General features: G+C 47.8%; 1 protein-coding gene across 34 annotated transcripts in view; it reads left to right on the top strand.

The window, feature by feature from the left end:
• Positions 1 to 11,977: 11,977 nt before the first annotated feature.
• Positions 11,978 to 21,260, top strand: part of LOC105480534 (POC1 centriolar protein A) — an 84,588-nt gene continuing 75,305 nt past the window's right edge. For 18 of the 34 annotated variants that reach the window (XR_011620074.1, XR_986495.2, XR_003017735.2 and 15 more), the window contains exons 1-6: positions 12,232 to 12,372; positions 15,702 to 15,786; positions 16,811 to 16,982; positions 17,410 to 17,589; positions 19,731 to 19,838; positions 20,861 to 20,976. Coding sequence is in view for 22 of the 34 variants with exons in the window: in XM_071091814.1 (XP_070947915.1) it covers positions 12,355 to 12,372; positions 15,702 to 15,786; positions 16,811 to 16,982; positions 17,410 to 17,589; positions 19,731 to 19,838; positions 20,861 to 20,976 (679 nt within the window). In the remaining 12 variants the exon portion in view is untranslated. Of the gene's footprint in view, positions 12,154 to 12,230; positions 12,373 to 15,630; positions 15,787 to 16,810; positions 16,983 to 17,409; positions 17,590 to 19,730; positions 19,839 to 20,860; positions 20,977 to 21,260 lie in introns of those variants that run through there. The other 16 variants (XR_011620072.1, XM_011739551.3, XM_071091815.1 and 13 more) reach the window with 6 other exon arrangements.

The raw sequence follows: 21,260 nt of genomic DNA, 5'->3' as shown, positions 1-21,260 counted from the left end.
GGTTTCAGGTTGGCTGGGTTAAGGTGGTGGGTGGGATCCCTCACTTTCCCACTTCTTTCTCTTCCCAACCCTGGGTGGCCTTGGCTCATGGTCAGCAGGCTGGGGAGTGATGACAGGCTCTTGTAGGGGAGCCCACCTGTGGGCTTGCACCAGGATAGACACCTTCCTGCCACAAGGGAACTTGAAAAAGATAGCTACGGCCGAGCGTGGTGGCTTATGCCTGTAATCCCAGCACTTTGGGAGGCCGAAGCAGATGGATTACCTGAGGTTAGGAGTTCAAGACCAGCCTGACCAACATGGTGAAACCTCATCTCTACTAGAAACACACAATTAGCCAGGTGTGGTGCTGCATGCTACTTTGGGAGGCTGAGGCAGGAGAATCGCTTGAACCCCGGAGGCAGAGGTTGCAGTGAGCTGAGATCACACCATTGCACTCCAGCCTGGGCAACAAGATTAAAACTCTGTCTCAGATAATAATAATAATAAATAAAAATAAAAAAAGATAGCTAAAATAGCTCCCTTCCAGTTTCCGCAATAAGAAGGTCCCCCCAACATTGAGGCTCCTTCAGAAATGAGCTCTGCCCCTGCATGGAGGCCCCAGTCAGAAATGGAGTCCAATCTAATGGAGGTGGTACTGGGGTAGGGACCTGCCCAGTTAGGGAATAGAGGCACTTGGTTTACGCAGGTTGTACTAGCAGCATATCCTGGGCTGTTTACATGTTGTCAGAGACTTTGCATTTTTTGGCGAAGAAATGAGCAAGAGGGGGTGGGGCACTTCCTCCCTGGTGAATAGGGATGGAAGACAGAAGGATCTGGAAAGATTAGGAGGGTGAGTAAAATCTTCTAGTGACTCTCACTTTGAATAAATCTGACGTTTGAAAACCATTTACAGAAGAGTTTCTCTAAATTTAATTTTTGTTTGTTTGTTTGTTTTTCAGAGACACAGTCTTGCACTGTCACCCAGGTTGGAATGCAGTGGCACAATCTTGACTCACTGCAATATCCGCCTCCTGCATTCAGGTGATTCTTGTGTCTTGGCCTTCTGAATAGCTGGGATTACAGGTGCGTGCCACCAGGTCCAGCTAATTTTTGTACTTTTTGTAGGGATGGGGTTTTGCCATGTTGGTGAGGCTGGTCTCGAACTACTGGCCTCAAGTGACCTGCCTGCCTCAGCCTCCCAAAGTGCTGGGATTATAGGCTTGAGCAACTGCATCCAGCCTCTAAATTCAATCTTCTAAGTTACAAGCTCCTATAGAGCAGGGTGTTCCATAGCTAAAATTGACAAAAACCAAAACTAGCACCCAAAACCAATAAAGGAACCCTTACATTTAATGGGTAGATTTAAAAATTTTTTTTTATTTTTTTATTTTTTGGTTAGGCGGTTAGGACTTACTATGTTCCAGAAACTTTATTGATACGATTTATTTTAATTAATCCATTCATTCTTCCAATTAATTTTTTTTTTTTTTTTGGAAATGGAGTCTTGCTCCGTTGCCCAGGCTGGAGTGCAGGGGCGTGATCTTGGCTCACTGCAAGCTCTGCCTCCCAGATTCGCGCCATTCTCCTGCCTCAGCCTCCCGAGTAGCTGGGACTACAGGCGCCCGCCACCATGCCCGGCTAATTATTTTTGTATTTTTAGTAGAGACGGGGTTTCACCGTGTTAGCCAGGAGGGTCTCAATTTCTTGACCTCATGATCCGCCTGTCTTAGCCTTCCAAAGTGCTGGAATTACAGGCGTGAGACACTGCACCCGGCCTTTTTGTTTTGTTTTGTTTCGTTTTAAAAAGATGGGACCAGCAGCTTTGAAATTTTCGCTATGGAAGCGTGGTGGAACTCAGGTTCGGCTGATTTGAAAGTCACGTGCTTTCATGTCCCATGATAAACAGAAAAGAGACACTGGGCTGGTTCTGCAGGCTAAGTTAAACTCTTTTTTTTTTTTTTCTTTTTTTCTTGTTTTTGAGATAGGGTCTCACTCTGTCCCCCAGGCTGGGATGCAGTGCTGTGATCATGGCTCACTGCAAATTTTCTGTATTTAATTTTTTTTCTTCTTTAATTTTTCTGCCCTAAATGTTTGGCTGGCAGGCAAGAGAACAACTGAATAAAATGTGAACATTGGTGGTATGAACCCAAAACATCTGAGACAGGTCTCAGTCTATTTAGAAAATTTATTTTGCCAAAAACGTTAATGATGTGCCATGACAGAGCCTCAGGAGGTCCTAATGACCTGTGCCCAAGATGGTCTGGGCACAGCTTGGTTTTCTACATTTTAGGTAGACATCAATCGATACATGTATGATTACACTGGTTTGATCTGGAAGGGCAGGACAACCTGAAGGTGGGAGGTGGCGGGGCTTTCAGGTCATAGGTAGATTTAAACTTTTTTTTTTTTTTTTTTTTTTCTGAGACAGAGTCTTGCTCTGTCGCCCAGGCTGGAATGCAGTGGCACAATCTTGGCTCACTGCAACCTCTGCCTCCCGGATTCAAGCAATTCTCCTGTCTCAGCCTCCCAAGTACCTGGGACTACAGATGCGTGCCACCATGCCGGGCTAATTTTTGTATTTTTAGTAGAGACAGGGTTTCACCATGCTGGCCAGGCCGGTCTTGAACTCCTGACTTCATATGATCTGCCTGTCTTAGCCTCCCAAAGTGCTGGGATTACAGGTGTCAGCCACCGTGCCCGGCCAGATTTAAACATACTCTGATTGGTGATGTGTTGAAAGAGTTATTATCAGTAGAAAGGAATATCTTGGTTAAGATAAAGGGTTGTGGAGACCAAGGTTTTACCAAGAAGATGAAGCCTCCGGGTAGCAGGTTTCAGAGAAAATAGATTGTAAATGTTTCCTCTAAGACTTAAGGTCTGTGTTGATGCTAATGCTGGAGGGAAGGGATATAGTGAGGCATGTCCAACCCCCATTTCCCATCATGGCCTGAACCAGTCTTTCAGGTTAAATTTTAGAGAGTCCTGGCCAAGAAGGAAGTCTGTTCAGATGGTTGCCAGGGGCCTTCACATTTTATTTTATTTATTTATTTATTTATTTATTTATTTAAGATGGAGTCTTGCCAGTCTGTCGCCAGGCTGGAGTGCAGTGGTGCGACCTCGGCTCACTGCAACCTCGGCTCACTGCAATCTCTGCCTCTTGGGTTCAAGTGATTCTCCTGCCTCAGCCTTCCAAATAGCTGGGATTGCAGGCACAAGCCACCATGCCCAGCTAATTTTTGCATTTTTAATAGAGATGGGGTTTCACCATGTTGGCCAGGATGGTCTCAATCTCTTGACCTTGTGATCTTCCCACCTTAGCCTCCCAAAGTGCTGGGATTGCAGGCGTGAGCCACTGCGCCCAGCCCAAATTTTATTTTTGGTTTACATTCTCCCTATTCCGGCCAAGATTTGCCAGAGGCAATATCAATGGCCACCAGATTTTAATTTTCTTCCATAGCATTGCTGGGGTGGCATGGCTGCCTGCCCTGGGTTCATCCGGTCCCTCAGTGGGACTCCCTATGGTTAAGGGACTTAGAGCCAACAAGACTTACAGCCAATTAATTGTTCTAGGCCAGATATGAATGGACAGGCATTCATTACTCCTTAAAATTATTGTTAATATTATTATTAATTTTAAGTAGAAAGCCAACAAACAAAAGCTAAAGATGAGGTTACAAAACTGACTTATTTTTAACTTCTATATGTTGAGCTACTATAATCTTTTTTTTTGAGATGGAGCCTCACTCTGTTGCCCAGGCTAGAGTGCAGTGGTGCGATCTCAGCTCACTGCAACCTGTGCCTCTGGGGTTCCAGCAATTCTCCTGCCTCAGCCTCCTGAGTAACTGGGACCACAGGCGCGCACTACCACACCCAGATAATTTTTGTATTTTTAGTAGAGATGGGGATTCACTATGTTGGTCAGGCTGGTCTCGAACTCCTGACCTCAAGTGATCCACTCACCTCAGCCTCCCAAAGTGCTGGGATTACAGGCATGAGCCACTGCGCCCAGCTGAGCTACTATAATCTTGGTTTTAGTTACAGGCTTATATCAATTAGCTATACAAAACATAAGCATTGTTGTGACAAAAAAAATTTCTGAAATATATATCTTGGCTGGGAGTGATGGTTCACCGCTGTAATTCCAGCACTCTGGGAGGCCAAGGCAGGTGAATCACTTGAGCTCATGAGTTCGAGACCAGCCTGGCCAACATGGAAAAATTCTGTCTCTACTAAAAATACAAAAATTAGCTGGGCGTGATGGCGCATACCTGTAGTCCTAGCTACTCAGCAGGCTGAGGCAGGAGAATGGCTTGAACTCGGGAGGCGGAAGTTGCAGTGAGCTAAGATTGTACTACTGTACTCCAGCCTGGGCGACAGAGCAAGACTCTGTCCCCCTCCCAAAAAAAAAGAAAAAAATATCTGCACAACTCGTAACTGGGAGTATTATACCCAGGAGGCTTTGTTATGAGGTATCATTATCCTATCAGTAATTTTTTTCTGCTAATTCCACAGGAAGCAGGAAATTATTTACAGTTGGAGTGGATGCAAAAGTGACACATAATAGCTTAGAAAGCAAAGTCCCTTGTTTTACCAGCTGTTTAGGCATCTTTGTACCCATCCTTGATTTGGAGAGTCTGACCTTGACCAAATTCTATCCCTTAAAACTGGCCCTTAGGAATCTCACATATCTGCCTTTTCCATGACAGTCCCTAGGCCTAGATGGGTGTTGCTTGTAGAGTTGAAGCGGTGTCATTATCTGGGGAAATACCTGAGGTTCACTGAGAACAAAGATGTGGACACACACACACACGCACACAGAGTGGCTGTAAGAGTGGACAGTTTAATAGGCAAAAGAAAGAAGAGAGAGCTTCCTCGTTCAGAGTAAGGGGGCACCCAAGTGGGTTTCCAGGTTTGGGGCAAGATGTGGTTGATTTTATAGAGGGGCTTGAGGAGGCAGTGTTTGATTTACATAGGACCCGGGGAATTGGTTTGACCAGGTGTTCTATTTACATAGCCTGAGAAGAGGCTGGCCATCCCACCTTTATCTTTTATTACGCAAATGGGGGTCTTTACCTGGCCAGCGCCATGACACCCGCTGAGGCAGGTGGATCACCTGAGGTCAGGAGTTCAAGATCAGCTTGGCCAACATGGTGAAACTCTGTTTCTACTAAAGATACAAAAAATTATATCTACTTGGGAGGCTGAGGCAGGAGAATCACTTGAATCTGGGAGGCAGAGGTTGCAGTGAGCCAAGATTGCCCCATTGCACTCCAGCTTGGGCAACAAGAGCAAAACTCTGCTCAAATAAAAGAGAGAGAAAAAAAGAAAGTTTATTTTGCCAAGGTTAAGGACATGCCTGTGACACAGACTCAGGAGGTCCTGATGACATGTGCCCAAGATGGTTGGGGCACAGCTTGGTTTTATACGTTTTAGGGAGACAGGAGACATCAATCAATATTTGTAAGATATACATTGATTTGGTCCAGAAAGGCGGGACAACTCAAAGCAGGGAGGTGGCTTCCAGGTCCTAGGTAGATCAGGGACAAACGATTGCATTCTTTGAGTTTCTGATTAGCCTTTCACTAAATATACAATTTATTAATATATATTAAAGAAGGGTAGTGGAAATAGTCACTTATGCCTTAGTGCGCCTGGCCACTGCACCCGGCCTCCTTTTCTTTTTAAAATCTTTTAGAGAAAGCATTTTAGAAGAACATGAGACTCTGGGCCAGGCACAGTGGCTCATGCCTGTAATCCGAGCACTTTGGGAGGCTGAGGTGGGCGGATCACCTGAGGTCAAGAGTTTGAGACCAGCCTGGCCAACATGGTGAAACCGTGTCTCTACTAAAAATACAAAAATTAGCCAGGCGTGGTGGTGGGCGTCTGTAATCCCAGCTACCTGGGAGGCTGAGGCAGGAGAATTGCTGGAATCCAGGAGGCAGAGGCTGCAATGAGCCAAGATTGTGCCACTGCACTCCAGCCTGGGTGACAAGAGCCAGACTCTGTCTAAAAAAACAAAAACAAAAACAAAAAAACCTGAAAAGAAAAGAAAAAGAAAATGAGACCCTGGTCTCAGGTTTTGTCTGATCTCTCATTGGTAGGATGGTTTATTCCTAGAGGGGTAGGTCCCACGTTATTAGGAAAGATCATTTTTAGCAGGTTGTGAAGGCTCTTGTCCTGTGAAGAGAAAATAGGGGGAGGAAGGGAGAAAAACAACAACAAATGAACAACAACAACAAAAAGAACAACCCTGGAAAACTGACATAGGCCATATTACCCTGAAGTCCATACATTGGTAGGCAGGTATGAAAATGGCTTATGTATGTAAATAGGTTGCTGTTATTTTGTTCTGAAGTTTAAGTTGTCTAGCTCCAGTTCACAGGGCTTTAAGAAAGCACAGCTTAATTTTCAGTGATTCCTTTTTTTTTTTTTGAGACGGAGTCTTGCTCTGTCGCCCAGGCTGGAGTGCAGTGGCCGGATCTCGGCTCCCTGCAAGCTCCGCCTCCCGGGTTTAGGCCATTCTGCTGCCTCAGCCTCCCGAGTAGCTGGGACTACAGGCGCCCGCCACCTCGCCTGGCTAGTTTTTTGTATTTTTTTAGTAGAGACAGGGTTTCACCGTGTTAGCCAGGATGGTCTCGATCTCCTGACCTCGTGACCCACCCGTCTCAGCCTCCCAAAGTGCTGGGATTACAGGCTTGAGCCACCGTGCCCGGCCCAGTGATTTCAAATTAGAGAAAATAGGGAAAAAAGGAAAAGAAAGAAGGAGAAAAGAAAAGAAAACATTTTGGAGACTTGTAGCCAGGAAAAATTTTAGAATTCAGTACAAACTGTAGAAAATAATAAAAATTGAAAGACATTAGGCAAGACTAGAATCTAATAACAAGTGTACTATAGTTTATCTTGAAACATAATTTCCGTCTCTCTAGTCCCCATTTTCACAAAAGACAAATCAGGGTAGGATTGATTTGTCTGCAAAAATAAGCTTTAGTCTTTTTTTTTTTTTTTTTTTTTTTTTTTTTGAGACACAGTCTCACTCTGTAGCCCAGGCTGGAGTGCAGTGGCACGATCACGCCATTCTCCTGCCTCAGCCTCCTGAGTAGCTGGGACTACAGGCGCCCGCCACCGCGCCCGGCTAATTTTCTGTATTTTTAGTAGAGACGGGGTTTCACCATGTTAGCCAGGATGGTCTCAATCTCCTGACCTCGTGATCCGCCCGCCTCGGCCTCCCCAAGTGCTGGGATTACAAGCGTGAGCCACCGCGCCCGGCCATAAGCTTTAGTCTTATGCTTGGCCTGATTATTTGTATAAAGTGCAGTAAGAATGACTATTTACCACATAGGCTCTTTGTGTAATTGGCTTTTATGGAATTTTGTTTTATAAGGAATATCAGATAAGACTTTTTTTAAAGCCTTGAGTCCAGCCCTGGGTTTGTGCTGTTAAATATTAACACCTATATGAGTTTGGGTAAATTTGTCTCCTCTTGAGGTCCCAAGATAACTTGGGGCTCCTAAGCCTGTCAGAAAGTGATATTCTTTACTTACCACAGGTCAGGAACCCTGTACATGCACTGTGTAGACAAGGTGCCAGTTTTCCCTAGGGGCTTTTATTGGCCCTATAAGTCAACTTTGATTCCTTAAAGGAGTATGTTTCTGTCTGAAAGCATGCCATTCCAGTCAAAGCCTTGATAAAATAACCAGAGTCTCCAATTGTATCCTGTTACAAAAGAAAACAGATTCTTATTGCACTTACGCAAATAAATGTATTGCGTAAGTTAAGAATACTCATAAATAGTTTCCAAATTTGGAAAAAATCAGGTAGAGAGAAATATGTTCCAAATTTTGTTTATAGCAGTACACGTTACTCAATTGTTAAAAGCTGCAAATAGCTCAAAACAGGGCCAGGTGGGGTGGCTTATGCCTGTAATTCCAGCACTTTGGGAGGCTGAGGTAGACGGATCACTAGAAGCCAGGAATTCAAGACCAGCCTGGGCAACATGGCAAAACCCCAACTGTAATAAGAATACAAAAATTGGCCAGGCTCAGTGGCTCACGCCTATAATCCCAGCACTTTGGGAGGTGGAGGTGGGCAGATCACGAGGTCGGGAGATTGAGACCATCCTGGCTAACACGGTGAAACCCCATCTCTACTAAAAATACAAAAACAAAATTAGCCAGGTGTGGTGGTTGGCGCCTGTAGTCCCAGCTACTTGGGAGGCTGAGGCGAGAGAATGGAGTGAACCTGGGAGGCGGAGCTTGCAGTGAGCCAAGATCGTGCCACTGCACTCCAGCCTGGGTGACAGAGAGAGACTCCACCTCAAAAAAAAAAAAAAAAAATTAGCTGGGTGTGGTGGTCCACCCGTACTCCCAGCTACTTGGGAGGCTGAGGCATGAGAGTCGCTTGAACCTGCTAGGCGGAGGTTGCAGTGAGCTGAGATCGTACCACTGCACTCCAGCTTGGGTGACAGAGGGAGACTGTCTGAAAAAAAAAAAAAAAGAAAAAGTTTTCTTGGCTCTGAAAAACAAAACATAAGCAATTTTTTTTTTTTTTGAGACAGAGTCTCACTCTGTCACCCAGGCTGGAGTGCAGTGGCACGATCTTGGCTCACTGCAACCTCCGCCTCCCGGGTTCAAGTGATTCTCCTGCCTCAGCCTCCCAAGTAGCTGGGATTACAGGCGTGTGCCACCACGCCCAGCTAATTTTTGTATTTTTAGTACAGATGGGGTTTTGCCATGTTGGCCAGGCTGGTCTCAAACTCCTGACCTCAGGTGATCTGCCTGCCTTGGCCATCCAAAGCACTGGGATTACAGGTTTGAGCCACCGCACCCTGCCAGATAAGCAATGTTTTAAGCAAAAAGTCATAAAAGGATTATTTCAGTCTTCTGTTAGTTCAGTCCATGCAGTTAATCCCTGTTCTGTTTGATATTCATGAACATTTCAGCTCTCCATGGGAGTCTTGGAAGTTTTTCCTCTAGTCTATGCTCACAGTCTCCAAAGTTATCAGAAACTTGCATTCAAGAGCACCTGTCAGAGCCCTATAGCTGATTATAAAAAACATCTTTTGAAAAGGATGAAAGTAAAACAACTGTGGATGATAAAGTCTGAGAGCAGTCGTAGTTAAAGACACAATTGACAAGGAAATTTGGTTACTTCTGTGGCATACAACAATTTTACATAATAACCATAATTACTTTTTTTTTTTTTGAGATGGAGTTTTGCTCTTGTCACCCAGGCTGGAGTGCAATGGCGCAATCTCAGCTCGCTGCAACCGCTGCCTCCTGGGTTTGAGCAATTCTCCTGCCTCAGCTTCCCAAGTAGCTGGGATTACAGGCATCCACCATGATGCCGAGCTAATTTTTGTATTTTTAGTAGAGATGGGGTTTCACCATGCTGGCCAGGCTGGTCTTGAACTCCTGACCTAAGTTGATCCACCCACCTTGGCCTCCCATTGTGCTGGGATTACAGGCATGAGCCACCGTGCCTGATCCATAATTACTTCTGATAACATATGCTAAGACATATCAGAATCACAGGAATTTCACACAATTCTGGAACACATAATAACACATTTATATAAATATAATCCAAAGAAGGTTAAACACCATTTCATATTTGACAATACTTCCTGTATGACTGTATTATTTATCTCAAGTCTAATATATCTCTTCTGGACTTCAGGGGACTAATAAAGAAAAAAATGCAAACCGAAGTTAGAATGTGCTTTTGGGGAGTTTGTCAAATATAAAAAATCTTAAAACACTTGATACTGATGGCAGTGGCTACGCCATCAGGCTGGCTGCAGCAGGGAGGCACGGCTTGGGCTGCACACACCGTGGAGCTGGTGGGAGCCCTGGGAGCCCTGGGAGCCCCACCTCTTCTGATTCCTTCCTTCGTTCCTGATTTTCAACCAAGAAAATCCCCAATCCGGCCACTTACCTAAGAACAGGTCTTAGGCGAAAGACTGCTCTCTACCATCCCAGAAGTAGGAAAACCTCAAACTTGCCTTCTCTGTTGGAAGCGAGCTCCAACTCCAGAAAGGAGTTACCTACCTTCCATCATCACGGAAGCAGGAAAACTTGCCTTCCTTGTTGGAACAAGTAAAACTCCAGAAAAAGGAGTCGTACAGTAAAATAAACTTTAGATGTTAACCAAATTTGGGAAGATCAGGAATTTTGTGGAACGTGGAGCGGGGCTCCCAGGCCTTAGCAAATTGTCCTATAGATTTGAGCCATAAAGATAGCTCAAGCTGGTACCAAGCACCGATAGGAGATTTGTCAAAGGTCAGGGGCACCTCCACTCAGAATCCTTTTGTGGTTGCCAAACCGTCAGCCCAAAATATCTGAGACAGGTCTCAGTCAACTTAGAAAATTTATTTTGCCAAGGTTAAGGACGCACACATGACACAGCCTCAGGAGGTCCTGACAACATGTGCCCAAGTGGCCTGGGCACAGCATGGTTTTATACATTTTAGGGAGACAAAATAAATCAATCAATACATGTAAGATTTACATTGGTTTGATCTGGAAGGGCAAGACAACTCAAAGTGGGAAACTTCCATGTCATTGGTAGATTTAAACATATTCTGATTGGCAATTGGTTGAAAGAATTATTATCAGTAGAAAGGGATATCTTGGTTAAGATAAGAGGTTGTGGAGGCCGGGCGCGGTGGCTCACGCCTGTAATCCCAGCACTTTGGGAGGCCGAGGCGGGCGGATCACAAGGTCAGGAGATCGAGACCACGGTGAAACCCCGTCTCTACTAAAAATACAAAAAATTAGCCGGGCGCGGTAGTGGGCGCCTGTAGTCCCAGCTACTCAGGAGGCTGAGGCAGGAGAATGGCGTGAACCCGGGAGGCGGAGCTCGCAGTGAGCCGAGATCGCGCCACTGCACTCCAGCCAGGGGGACACAGCGAGACTCCGTCTCAAAAAAAAAAAAAAAAAAAAAGAGGTTGTGGAGACCAAGGTTTTACCATGCAGATGAAGCCTCCAAGTAGCAGGTTTCGGAGAAAATAGATGGTAAATGTTTCTCATCAGACTTAAGTTTTGTGTTGATGTTAACGCTGGAGGGTATAATGAGGCATGTCCAACCCCCACTTCCCATTATGGCCTGAACCACTCTTTCAGGTTAAATTTTAGAGTGCCTTGGCCAAGCAGGGAGTCCATTCAGATGGTTACTGGTGGCCTTCACATTTTATTTTATTTTATTTTTTATTTATTTATTTTTGAGACGGAGTCTCCCTCTGTTGCCCAAGCTGGAGGGCAGCGGCGAAGAGATCTTGGCTCACTGCAACCTCTGCCTCCGGAGTTCAAGTAGTTCTCCACCCTCAGCCTCACCAGTAGCTGGGTTTACAGGTGCGTGCCACCACGCCCGGCTAATTTTTGTATTTTTAGTAGACATGGGGTTTCACCATGTTGGCCAGGTTGGTCTCGTACTCCTGGCCTCAGGTGATCCACCCACCTCTGCCTCCCAAATTGGCAAAGTGCTGAGATTACAGGCGTGAGCCACTGCGCCCGGCCTCTCCTTCTTTTGAAGACTGGGTCTCTAACAGCTTCTTAGGCCTGAAGGATCCTGACAGGGCCGGGCTGCACCACACTCCATCGTGTTACAAATGGGGAAACTGGGGCACACAGCAGAGGCGTTTTTCCTGAGATCACACAGCCAATCAGGGCGAGAACTGAGAATCGAACCTAGATTTCTCCAGTCCATGTTTGTGATTCCGAGTAACTCATGTTATTTTAAATCGACACTTGTCTTAAGAACGTTCGGACGGGCGAACCATTGAGAGTTCCCGAGGGGCGAATACTCAGTTCTCAATAGATTCCTGCGGGAAAACCTGGCTGCGCCGGCGCGCGCGGGTGCTTTAAGGCAATCTGGTCACAGCAACCCACGTGTCCTCCGCTTCCGGGATCCTTAAGGCCGTCTTTTCGGGTGGTAAAACCCGGCCCGCCGTCACGTCATCTTGGGAAGTGTAGTTCCACCTTCCTCCAGATATAGGGGCGTGGGCGACTTGGAACTGCATTTCCCAGCAGGCTGCGCTCGCCGTTAGAGTAGCCGGACGACGGGCTGGTGGGGTGAACCCCTCATCCTGGGTCTTTTAATTTCTCAGGCGGAACGAGTGGCGGCAGACAGAGGCCTTTGGCGGCGCTGTCTGTGGGTTCTCTGAGCTTGGGGAACTGGGTACGGAGACCGTGGCGCCGGCCGCCGGTCACCCAGCTCTGCTTCCAGTCGTGGGGCAAAAAGCTGAGGCGCTTCTCCTTTAATTGCGGTGGGCGGGGCGTGCCGACGCGGCCCGCGTTGCTATTGGTGGCCGTTGGGGGCGCGGAAACTGAACGGGCCGCAACGGCCACCGCCGCTGCCTTCGGCGCCGCCAGCCCGGCCATGGCTGCGCCCTGCGCGGTAAGCCCAGCCGACTGCAGCTCCCCAGGCCTCAGTCTCCCCGCTGGGACACTGGGCGCCTAGTGGCCAGAGCGATGGCTGCGAGGGGCGGGTGGGGCGCCAGGTTCCAGGGTGGTCCTCTTCAGGACCAGTTTACCGTCTGTGCTGGGTCGGGCACTTTCTGAGCCCCTCCTGCGTGCCAGGCCCTGCGCTGGATTTCTGGAGCGAACAAACAGGCCTCTGCCTCCATCGTTTGCATCCTAGCGAGGGACACACGACCAAGTCCTGACTCATGTGTGACCTGGGACTGGTATCGGGCCTCTGTAGTCATTCTCCCTGTCCTTAGCAATTGGTGGCTGCGTGGGGTCTTGTTGAGGGTACACCCTGCTCCAGCAGGGGGGTACAGCAGGACGCTGAGATGCCCGGGCCTGCAGTGTGAGCCGGGTGGAGTCGCCCTCTCTGAGTCCACATTCCTGCAGAGGTCCTCATTTCGAGAGATTCCTTTGAACGGGCCTGGCCTTCTGGCTGATAGGAGAGTCAGGGAGGCTGGGTGCCTGTGATGCCCTGAGGCGGCCTGGCCCTCTGGCTGATTGGAGAGTCAGGGAGGGTAGGTGGTAGCCTGTGATGCCCTGAGGCACTTGAGGACGTGGACGGAGAGTCCAGGCTAGGATACCGACCTTTTGACCCTTTTGACTCCTAATCTGGTACTCTACCTCCCTTCCTGCCCCCTTCCCCCCGCCCACCCCGTGTGTAAACCACTGTTGAGGGAGATGAGGCCCACATGCAGGGAGCTACAGAGGGGAGGCGGTGTTGAGAGATATCACGGGACCTACTGGTCAGGGGTGGACCTGAACTTGCCTCTGCCTGCTGAGCCTAGAGGCGGACACTTTCTTACCCATGTTCTTTCAAGAAGCTCAGGTGAGAGCAGAAGGCTCTTTTGGGGACCCTCCCCCAGCTACTTCTCTCTCTGTTGTTGAAAGGAGACTCTGACAGGTGCGTTAGGGGTGGAGCTGGGCACAAGGCCATAGAGCCTTTGTTCTGGTTACTGCTGTGTAGGGTGGCTTTGCTATGCCCCAAGGACATCCTTTCCCAAGAGGAGCCTTTGTGCTTCCTGGAGCACCCAGAGTGCTTCTTTGAGGTTTGTGATACTTAGTGTAGGGGGAGTTGTTTGGGTGACTGAATTATAACCTTTCAAGTGTTGAGATCCTAGCTGCTATTGGAAGGACAGAGTCTCCGGAATATTCTCTCTGGTGTTTTCCTAAGCAATGTCCTGAATGGCCTTGCTGTTTCTCTGATGTTGGGTAGAGTAGAGTTGGTGGTGATGCCATGGGGACCTGTCGAGGGCTGACCTTTTGGGTTCACTGGCCAGTCTGTGGTGGCATTGAGGTGATAGGATCTGATTCCTGAGAAAAGGTTGGGGGATGCTGTAAGGTTCCTGTTTTCTCTCTCTAGGCTTTTAAAACATAACTTTATTAAGATATTCGTATACCATAGAATTCACCTTTTAAAGTGTACAGTTCAGTAGCTTTTAGTACATTCACAGTGTTGTGCAGCTGTAATCACTAATTCCAGAATATTTTCATCATCCCAAAAAGAAACTCCATACTCAATAACAGTCACGCCGCTTCTTCCCTTTCCCCATTTTCTCCCAACCCTTGGCAATCACTAATATATTAATACTTTCTGTCTCTATATATTTGACTATTCTGAACTTTTCATATGAATGGAATCAGACAAAATGTGGCCTTTGGTGTTTGACTTCTTTGACTTAGCATGTTTTCAGGGTTCATCCATGTTGCAGCAAGCATCAGCACTTCAGTCCTTTTTATGGCTGAATAATATTCTGTTGTATGAATATGCTACATTTAGTTTATTCAGTCATGTGTTGATGGACATTTGGGTTTATTCACTTGTTGGCTCTTAAGAAAAATGCTGCTCTAAACATTTGTGTACCAGTTTTTGTGTAAACCATGTTTTCAACTCTTTGGGGTATTTACCTAGAATTTCTGGGTCATTTGCTAACTATGTTTAACTACTTTATTTTTTATTTTATTATATTTATTTTATTTATTTATTTTTTGATTAGTAGTCTCACTCTGTTGCCCAGGCTGGAGTACAGTGGTGCGATCTCGGCTCACTGCAACCTCCTCCTCCCGGGTTCAAGCGATTCTCCTGCCTTAGCCTCCCAAATAATTGGGACGATAGGCACCCACCACCACAGCTGGCTAATTTTTGTATTTTTGGTAGAGAGGGTTTTCACCATGTTGGCCAGGCTGATCTTCAACTCCTGACCTCAGGTGATCTGCCCGCCTGGGCCCCTAAAATGCTGGGATTGCAGGCAGAGCCACTGTGCCCGGCTAACTACTTTTTTTTAGTCAGGGTCTTGCTCTGTTGCCTAGGCTGGAGTGCAGTGGTGTGATCACAGCTCACTGCAACCTTGAACTCCTGTGCTCAAGCAGTCCTCCCACCTCACCCTCCTGAGTAGCTGGGAATACAGGCACAAGCCACTACGTGTGCCTTATTCTTTAATTTTTTTGAAGGGTCAGGGTCTTGCTGCGTTGCCCAGGTTGGTCTTGAACCCCTGGCTTCAAGTGATCCTCCTGCCTCAGCCTCCCAAAGTGTGGAGATTACAGGTGTGAGCCACTGCACTTGACCTATGTTTAACTTTTTGAGGAACTGCCAAATTGCTTTCTACAGTATCTGCTTTTTTTTGGTTTTTTTGTTTTTTTTTTTAAGATCGTTTTGTTTTTTCTGGGTGTTTTGCATTTTCATGTGATTTTTGGGATCAGCTTGTCAGTTTCTGCAAAAAAGACACCTGGGATTTTGATAGAAATTATGTGGAATTGGTAGACCAATTTGAGGAGTATTGTAGTATTGTATCTTAACAATAAATAGTAAGTCTTCCTGTTCATTAATGTGGAATGTCTTTCCATTTTTTAAGTCTTCTTTCATTTCTCTTAGTGATGTTTTGTCATCTTTACTGGACAAGTCCTGTACTTCTTTTGTTAAATTATTCCTAAGTATTTTTTTATGTATCGTAAGTTAAATAGTTTTATTTTTTGGATTATTCATTGCTAGTGTACAGAAAGACAATTGATTTTTGTGTCTTGATTTTGTATCCTGCAACCTTGCTGAACTCATTTGTTCCTTTTTGTTTTTGTTGAAGCATTTCCACCGTTGATATATTAGTTCGAATAGTTTTTAGTGGATTCCTTAGGATTTTCTTTATATAAGGTCATGCCTTGAGCATTTTTAACCCCACCCCCCCGGCTGTTATAGGAAGAGTGCTGGCCCCGGGGAAGCCCCTTCCTCACCCAGGCTTCACACATTTGACCCTGGCTCTCCTCCAGGAGGACCCCTCGCTGGAAAGGCATTTTAAGGGCCACCGAGATGCAGTTACCTGTGTGGACTTCAGTATCAACACAAAGCAACTGGGTAAGAAGAGGCACCTTGTCTAGGTGCTAGGTTATGAGCCGAACAGGCCAAGTTTTTACCTTGGAGGTGTGGTGGTTGGGGAGCAGAGCACAAGGACTGCACAGCTTTGTCTAACCTGTGTCTTGCTTCTGTGTGCCAGCTCTTTGGGCACTGGGCTTCATAGCTCCATTTTACATGCAGAGCCTGAGGGTCAGAGAGGTTAGGGGCCTTGCTAAGGCCACACAGCTTTTGAGGGTGGGACTGGGATCTGGGTCTTTTCCGGCACACCCTAGCCACCTTTTGGGTCTGTCTTTTGGTATGGGCCCTAAACAGTGATTCCTTTTCCTTGAAGCTTTATTGATTCTGTTGCCCACAGTAATAAGGCACACCTTCTTGTTGAAGAGCCTTGTCGGTGAGAAGGCTGTTGAGCAGAGCCGGGCACCCCCCTCACTCCCACTGCCCTTATGCTGCAGCTGAGTGTCCCCCTTCCTTGGTTGCATAAGCTTTCGTACACAACTTTTATGACTGCACTTTCCAGTTCCTACAGAGGAGACTTGCCCCTTCATCCTGTCATCAAAGCCCTCTGGTGTGTAAAGGTTAAGAGGGAACTGAAGTCATTTTTGGTCAATTTTGGGGACCTCCTTTAGGCTTCATACTGAGTTGGACCCTCTCAATGGGAGGGGCTGGCTTCCCAGCCAGGGAGGACTTACTCTCTGGTGCCCTCAGGATGTATCTGGAGGGAGACCCTGGGCCCCATGGGAATGAGTTTTCCCAGAGCTCGGATTGCAGTCCAGGGCTGGCATGGAAGGGCCTCGGTCTTGTTCCCATGTGGGTGTGCTCCTTGGAGAACTCTGGGCCACAGGTTCTCCACCTCCAGACCACACCTCGAGATGTGCTCTGCTCTATGGGAGACTTCTCACGGTCCTGTTTGTGGATGCCAGGGAAGGTGGAGCTGGGCCAGTTGCTCCTCCTGCCTCTCCAACGTCTTGGTGGAGGCTTGAAGCCCATTAGAGCTGCGGGTCATAGCATTACCCACTGTCCTCAGCCAGTGGCTCCATGGACTCATGCCTCATGGTCTGGCACATGAAGCCGCAATCACGCGCCTACCGCTTCACTGGCCACAAGGATGCCATCACCTGTGTGAACTTCTCTCCTTCGGGACACCTGCTTGCTTCTGGCTCCCGAGACAAGACTGTCCGCATCTGGGTACCCAATGTGTGAGTCATAGACTTTGAGGAGGCTTGTCAGAATTTGGGCCCCTGGTGCCAGAGCCATCCCCACCGAGGTCCCCTAGCTTGGCTCTGGACTTGTCACAGTGGGACTTCTACTCTGCTTTGGAAGAGGTGCCATCAGAGGCTGGGGCTGTAGTTGGAGCCCTCCCCTCAGGGTTGGAAGAGGAATTCTGGGCTGACCCCATCTATCCCTAAAGAAATGCCACCTGTTACTCTGTTCATGTAGGTGAAGCCTGGGGGCGGTGCTCTGTTCACGTAAGAGAGGCTCTGGCGTTCCCTTGTGGAGACTGGGGTTCTTGGGCTTGGCTACCTTTGGGAGGAGTGCTTGAGGAGTAGGGAGAACTTTGATGTGCTTGTGGGCTCTCATGTCACTGTTATGGGTTTCCTCACTCTTGGATGCCTGTCCTTGTAGCAAAGGTGAGTCAACTGCGTTTCGTGCACACACGGCCACAGTGAGGAGTGTCCACTTCTGCAGTGATGGCCAGTCCTTCGTGACAGCCTCTGACGACAAGACAGTCAAAGTGTGGGCAACTCATCGCCAGAAATTCCTGTTCTCCCTGAGACAGCACATCAACTGGGTCCGCTGTGCCAAGTGAGCATTGTTCTGTCTGGAGACCCTTGGAGGAACCCTGGGGATTGGGGGCTGGCACAGGGGCTTCTAGGTACCAACTTGTGACCTCAGGCAAGTTATTTAGGCATTGTTTAAGCTTCCTCAGCCTTGGTTTCCTTATCTGTAAAATGGGAACAATAATAGCTCCTGCATTGTATGTTGTTGAGAAGCTTCACAGAGCTGATGCATGACATGTAAGTTAGTCCATAGTCAGCCATGATGACCCTCTGACGTCTGTGTTGGCAAAGCACAAACTGGGTCAACAGGGGCCATTTATTATCAAAAACAACAATTAGGTACTTTCAGTACTATCACTACACGTTTTCTTTTTGTCTCTTAAGACAGTTCTGCAAGCTAAGTGGTATCATTTCCATTTGAGGAAATGGGGGCTCAGAACAGTAGTATCTTGTCCCAGGGCACACGGTGGGTCTGTGGCAGAGCTGGAGTTTAAACCCAACTCTCTCTGACAGTAAGGCTTGCCTACTTTCCAATGGGGTGTTCTCAGAGGATGATTTTGCTCCAGAGCTCCCAGATAGGGGCCCAGGCTTCTGAGGTGGGGGGCTTATCCTGGAGGCTGGCCTTCCTGATGGCCGGGGAGCCAGTGCTGTGCAAAAGGGGCCAGGTGACCCAAAGGACCTTTCAAGGTCCAAGAATTGCAGACAGATAGTCCTACTTCTAGCTTATTTGGTTCTTTTCAACAGAGCTTCCTCATGGGTCAAATATCTTTGCTTCAGAGGAAGGGTTTGGGGTGCCAGGTGACATTAGGAGACCACATGAGTCAGAAGTTGGGGACTATTGAGCTGTGTTCTTCTGGGGACCCCATACAAGTTACTGTTCTCCAGGGCACCCCCATTCCTTTGTCCTAGGAGACCCCTGATGGCTCTTAGAGGCTTTATGATTAGGGTCCTGAGATCAGGAGGGGTCAGGACAGCCAACTTGGGTGTCAAGTCCATATTGGGCCTTTGGTGGCAGTCCCCAGGACCTTATGCCTTTTGTTGGCAGATTGTGTCTTGCTGACTCACACTTGAGTCAAATGTAGACTCGGAGGACCTGGTCCCAGAGTAATGACATTGATGGTGAGCTTTTGGCCACCTTTGTGCAAATGTTGCTGGCAGGCAGTGCCGGCTGCATGTTGCTATGTGCTGTGCATCAGGGACAGTGCTGGGGCTTTATGTGCATGAGGCTGCTCTGTGCTCACCCGTGAGGCAGGCACCATTTTTTTTTCTTTTCTTTTCATTTATTTATATTTGGTTTTCCTCTAAGTCAGAAAGAACTTCTCTTTTTCCCTTTTGGTCAGAGTTTGCTGTTGGGGTGGGAGGGGGGCTGTTTGTGCATGAAGTTACGTAAGAAAACAAAAACAAGAGCAACAGGAAAGAACGAAACAAGAGCAACAGGAAAGAAGTTTCACAGATTCAGGAAGAAAAAAATAAAGGAAGCATTTTTATAACATTTGAAATTAAGTCACAGGCCAAGCTTGAAGGCTCATGTCTGTAATCCTAGCACTTTTGGTGGATGAGGCGGGAGGATCCTTTGAGTCCAGGAGTTAGAGGACCAGCCTGGGCAACATAGTGAGACCCCCATCTCTACAAAAAAAATATAACAATAAATAAAATTAGCTGGGTGTGGTGGTGCATGCCTGTAGTCGAAGTTACTTGGGAGGCTTAGGTGGGAGGATCACTTGAGCCCAGGAGGTTGAGGCTGCAGTGAGCTGAGATCACACCACTGCACTCCAGTCTGGGCGACAGAGCGATACCCTGTCTGAAAAACAAAACAAAACCAAAACCAAAATTTAGTCATAGTTTCCTGAAAAGCTCTTTAGAAGGAAAAAAAGAAAAATTATCAAGTGCTAAAAGTTAACTATTCTCAGAAACAAAGTATAATTTAAGATATGACCAAATAAACAGAAGTAACATTGCCTCCTAGGATGCGATGCGTTTGTTTCTGAAAAGACATATTAGGGTATTCAAATTAAAAAAAATAATAAATCACAGCAGGGCATGTGACCCCGGGTGGTTCCTGCAGGCAGATAATAGGCACTTGGGGAAGAGTGGCTGTGGAAGATGGTGTGTGGCACCCATGTCATCTGTTAGTCCGAGGTGTGACTTGTGCCCCACCCGGTTCAGGTTCTCCCCCGACGGGCGACTCATCGTGTCTGCCAGTGATGACAAGACTGTTAAGCTGTGGGACAAGAGCAGCCGGGAATGCGTCCACTCGTATTGCGAGCATGGCGGGTGAGTCTCCGGATGCTGTCCTCCACTTGTAGGCGCTGAAGCACAGAGCACAGACCTGGGCCTGAGGAGGCCCAGTGGCCTTCAGTGGCTGGAGCCGTGGAACCAGCAGCCTTATCACTGCTGTCCCTTGTCTGGTGCTTTTTGTGAGGTCTGGCAACCTAGCATTGTATCTCTTCCTGTGTGGATGGTAGCTTTGTCTCCATCCCACGAATAGCAGGAGTGCTTAACCTCAAGCCACACAATTCTTTGGAGCTGTGTAATTATTTGTGCTCCTCTTTTTCTCCTTCACTTTCTGGTTCTCAGGATTACAACTTGTCTGTCTGTGAGCAGTTGACACTCAGTTGCCCAAACTACATTTTAAAGCCTCTTGGTACGTTATGCATGGTGATGGCTTTACAAAATTCTCACTGGGTTCTTGTAGCAGATGGTGGCTGTTCATGTTGTGCCACATCATCAGGAGAGAGAGGTGCCCGCATTTGAGTAGAGACCCCAGCTTCTGCCCTCCTTCGTTGGGCTGGGAGCCACAAGGGCTCCTTGAGAGCTGGATGTGATACCAGCCTGGGAATCACATATGGGTGTAGTGAGGGTTCTTGGCCTGTCTTCTAGAGAGGGGTGGGCCAGTGGCCCTGTAGCCCTGCTGGACCTTCCCACCTGTGCCTCAGGTGGCAGGATCTGCCCCGCAGCCACCCCTGGGAAAGGTACCAGTTCCAACTTTGAAAACCCCAGGGGAGCCTGGCTGACTTTTGGGTTTGAAGATAGCCCTCTCAACTTGTATTTAAAATGGGCGGTGGGATGTGCTCCCTGGTCAGTCCACCTTAGTTTGTTGCTGGCCACTGTTCTCACCTTTTACTTCTTCTTGCTCTCCCTTGGCCACCTGGTAAACAAATGTGACAGAAAGGAGGTGTCTGGGTCAAGGGACCAGCATGGGCAGGACACAGGGATGGGAAAGCACTAAATGTTTCTGGGTCCATCTTGAACCAGGGCAGACCTCCTATAGTGCATAGTGGCCCCTGTCTTTCCAGCTTTGTCACCTACGTGGACTTCCACCCCAGTGGAACATGCATTGCCGCTGCCGGCATGGACAACACAGTGAAGGTGTGGGATGTGCGGACTCACCGGCTGCTGCAGCATTATCATTGTGAGTGGTGAACAGCCTCCTGGGCCTGAGGGCAGCCCTAGTGGGACTGTGCTGGTGTTGGATGTTGTTCTGTGCTGTAGTGCTTAAATGGGACTGAGATGGCCTTGGGCAGGAAGGTATCCTGGGTCTGTTGGGATTCCAGGGGTGAGAGTCTGTGCCCTGGCTGGCCTGGCTTGGAACCTTGGCCAGGAGATGGAGCCTGGTGCTACCTGGCTTCCACTGAGCCTTCGATGCCCACCTCTGAAGTGGCAGAGTCTCACACGTACTGCAGGGCCAGATGGGGA

The sequence above is a fragment of the Macaca nemestrina genome, chromosome 2, assembly GCF_043159975.1.
Source record: "Macaca nemestrina isolate mMacNem1 chromosome 2, mMacNem.hap1, whole genome shotgun sequence".
NCBI lineage: Eukaryota > Metazoa > Chordata > Mammalia > Primates > Cercopithecidae > Macaca > Macaca nemestrina.
The sequence above is the reverse complement of the archived record's forward strand: the minus strand, read 5'-3'. Positions and strand labels throughout refer to the sequence as shown.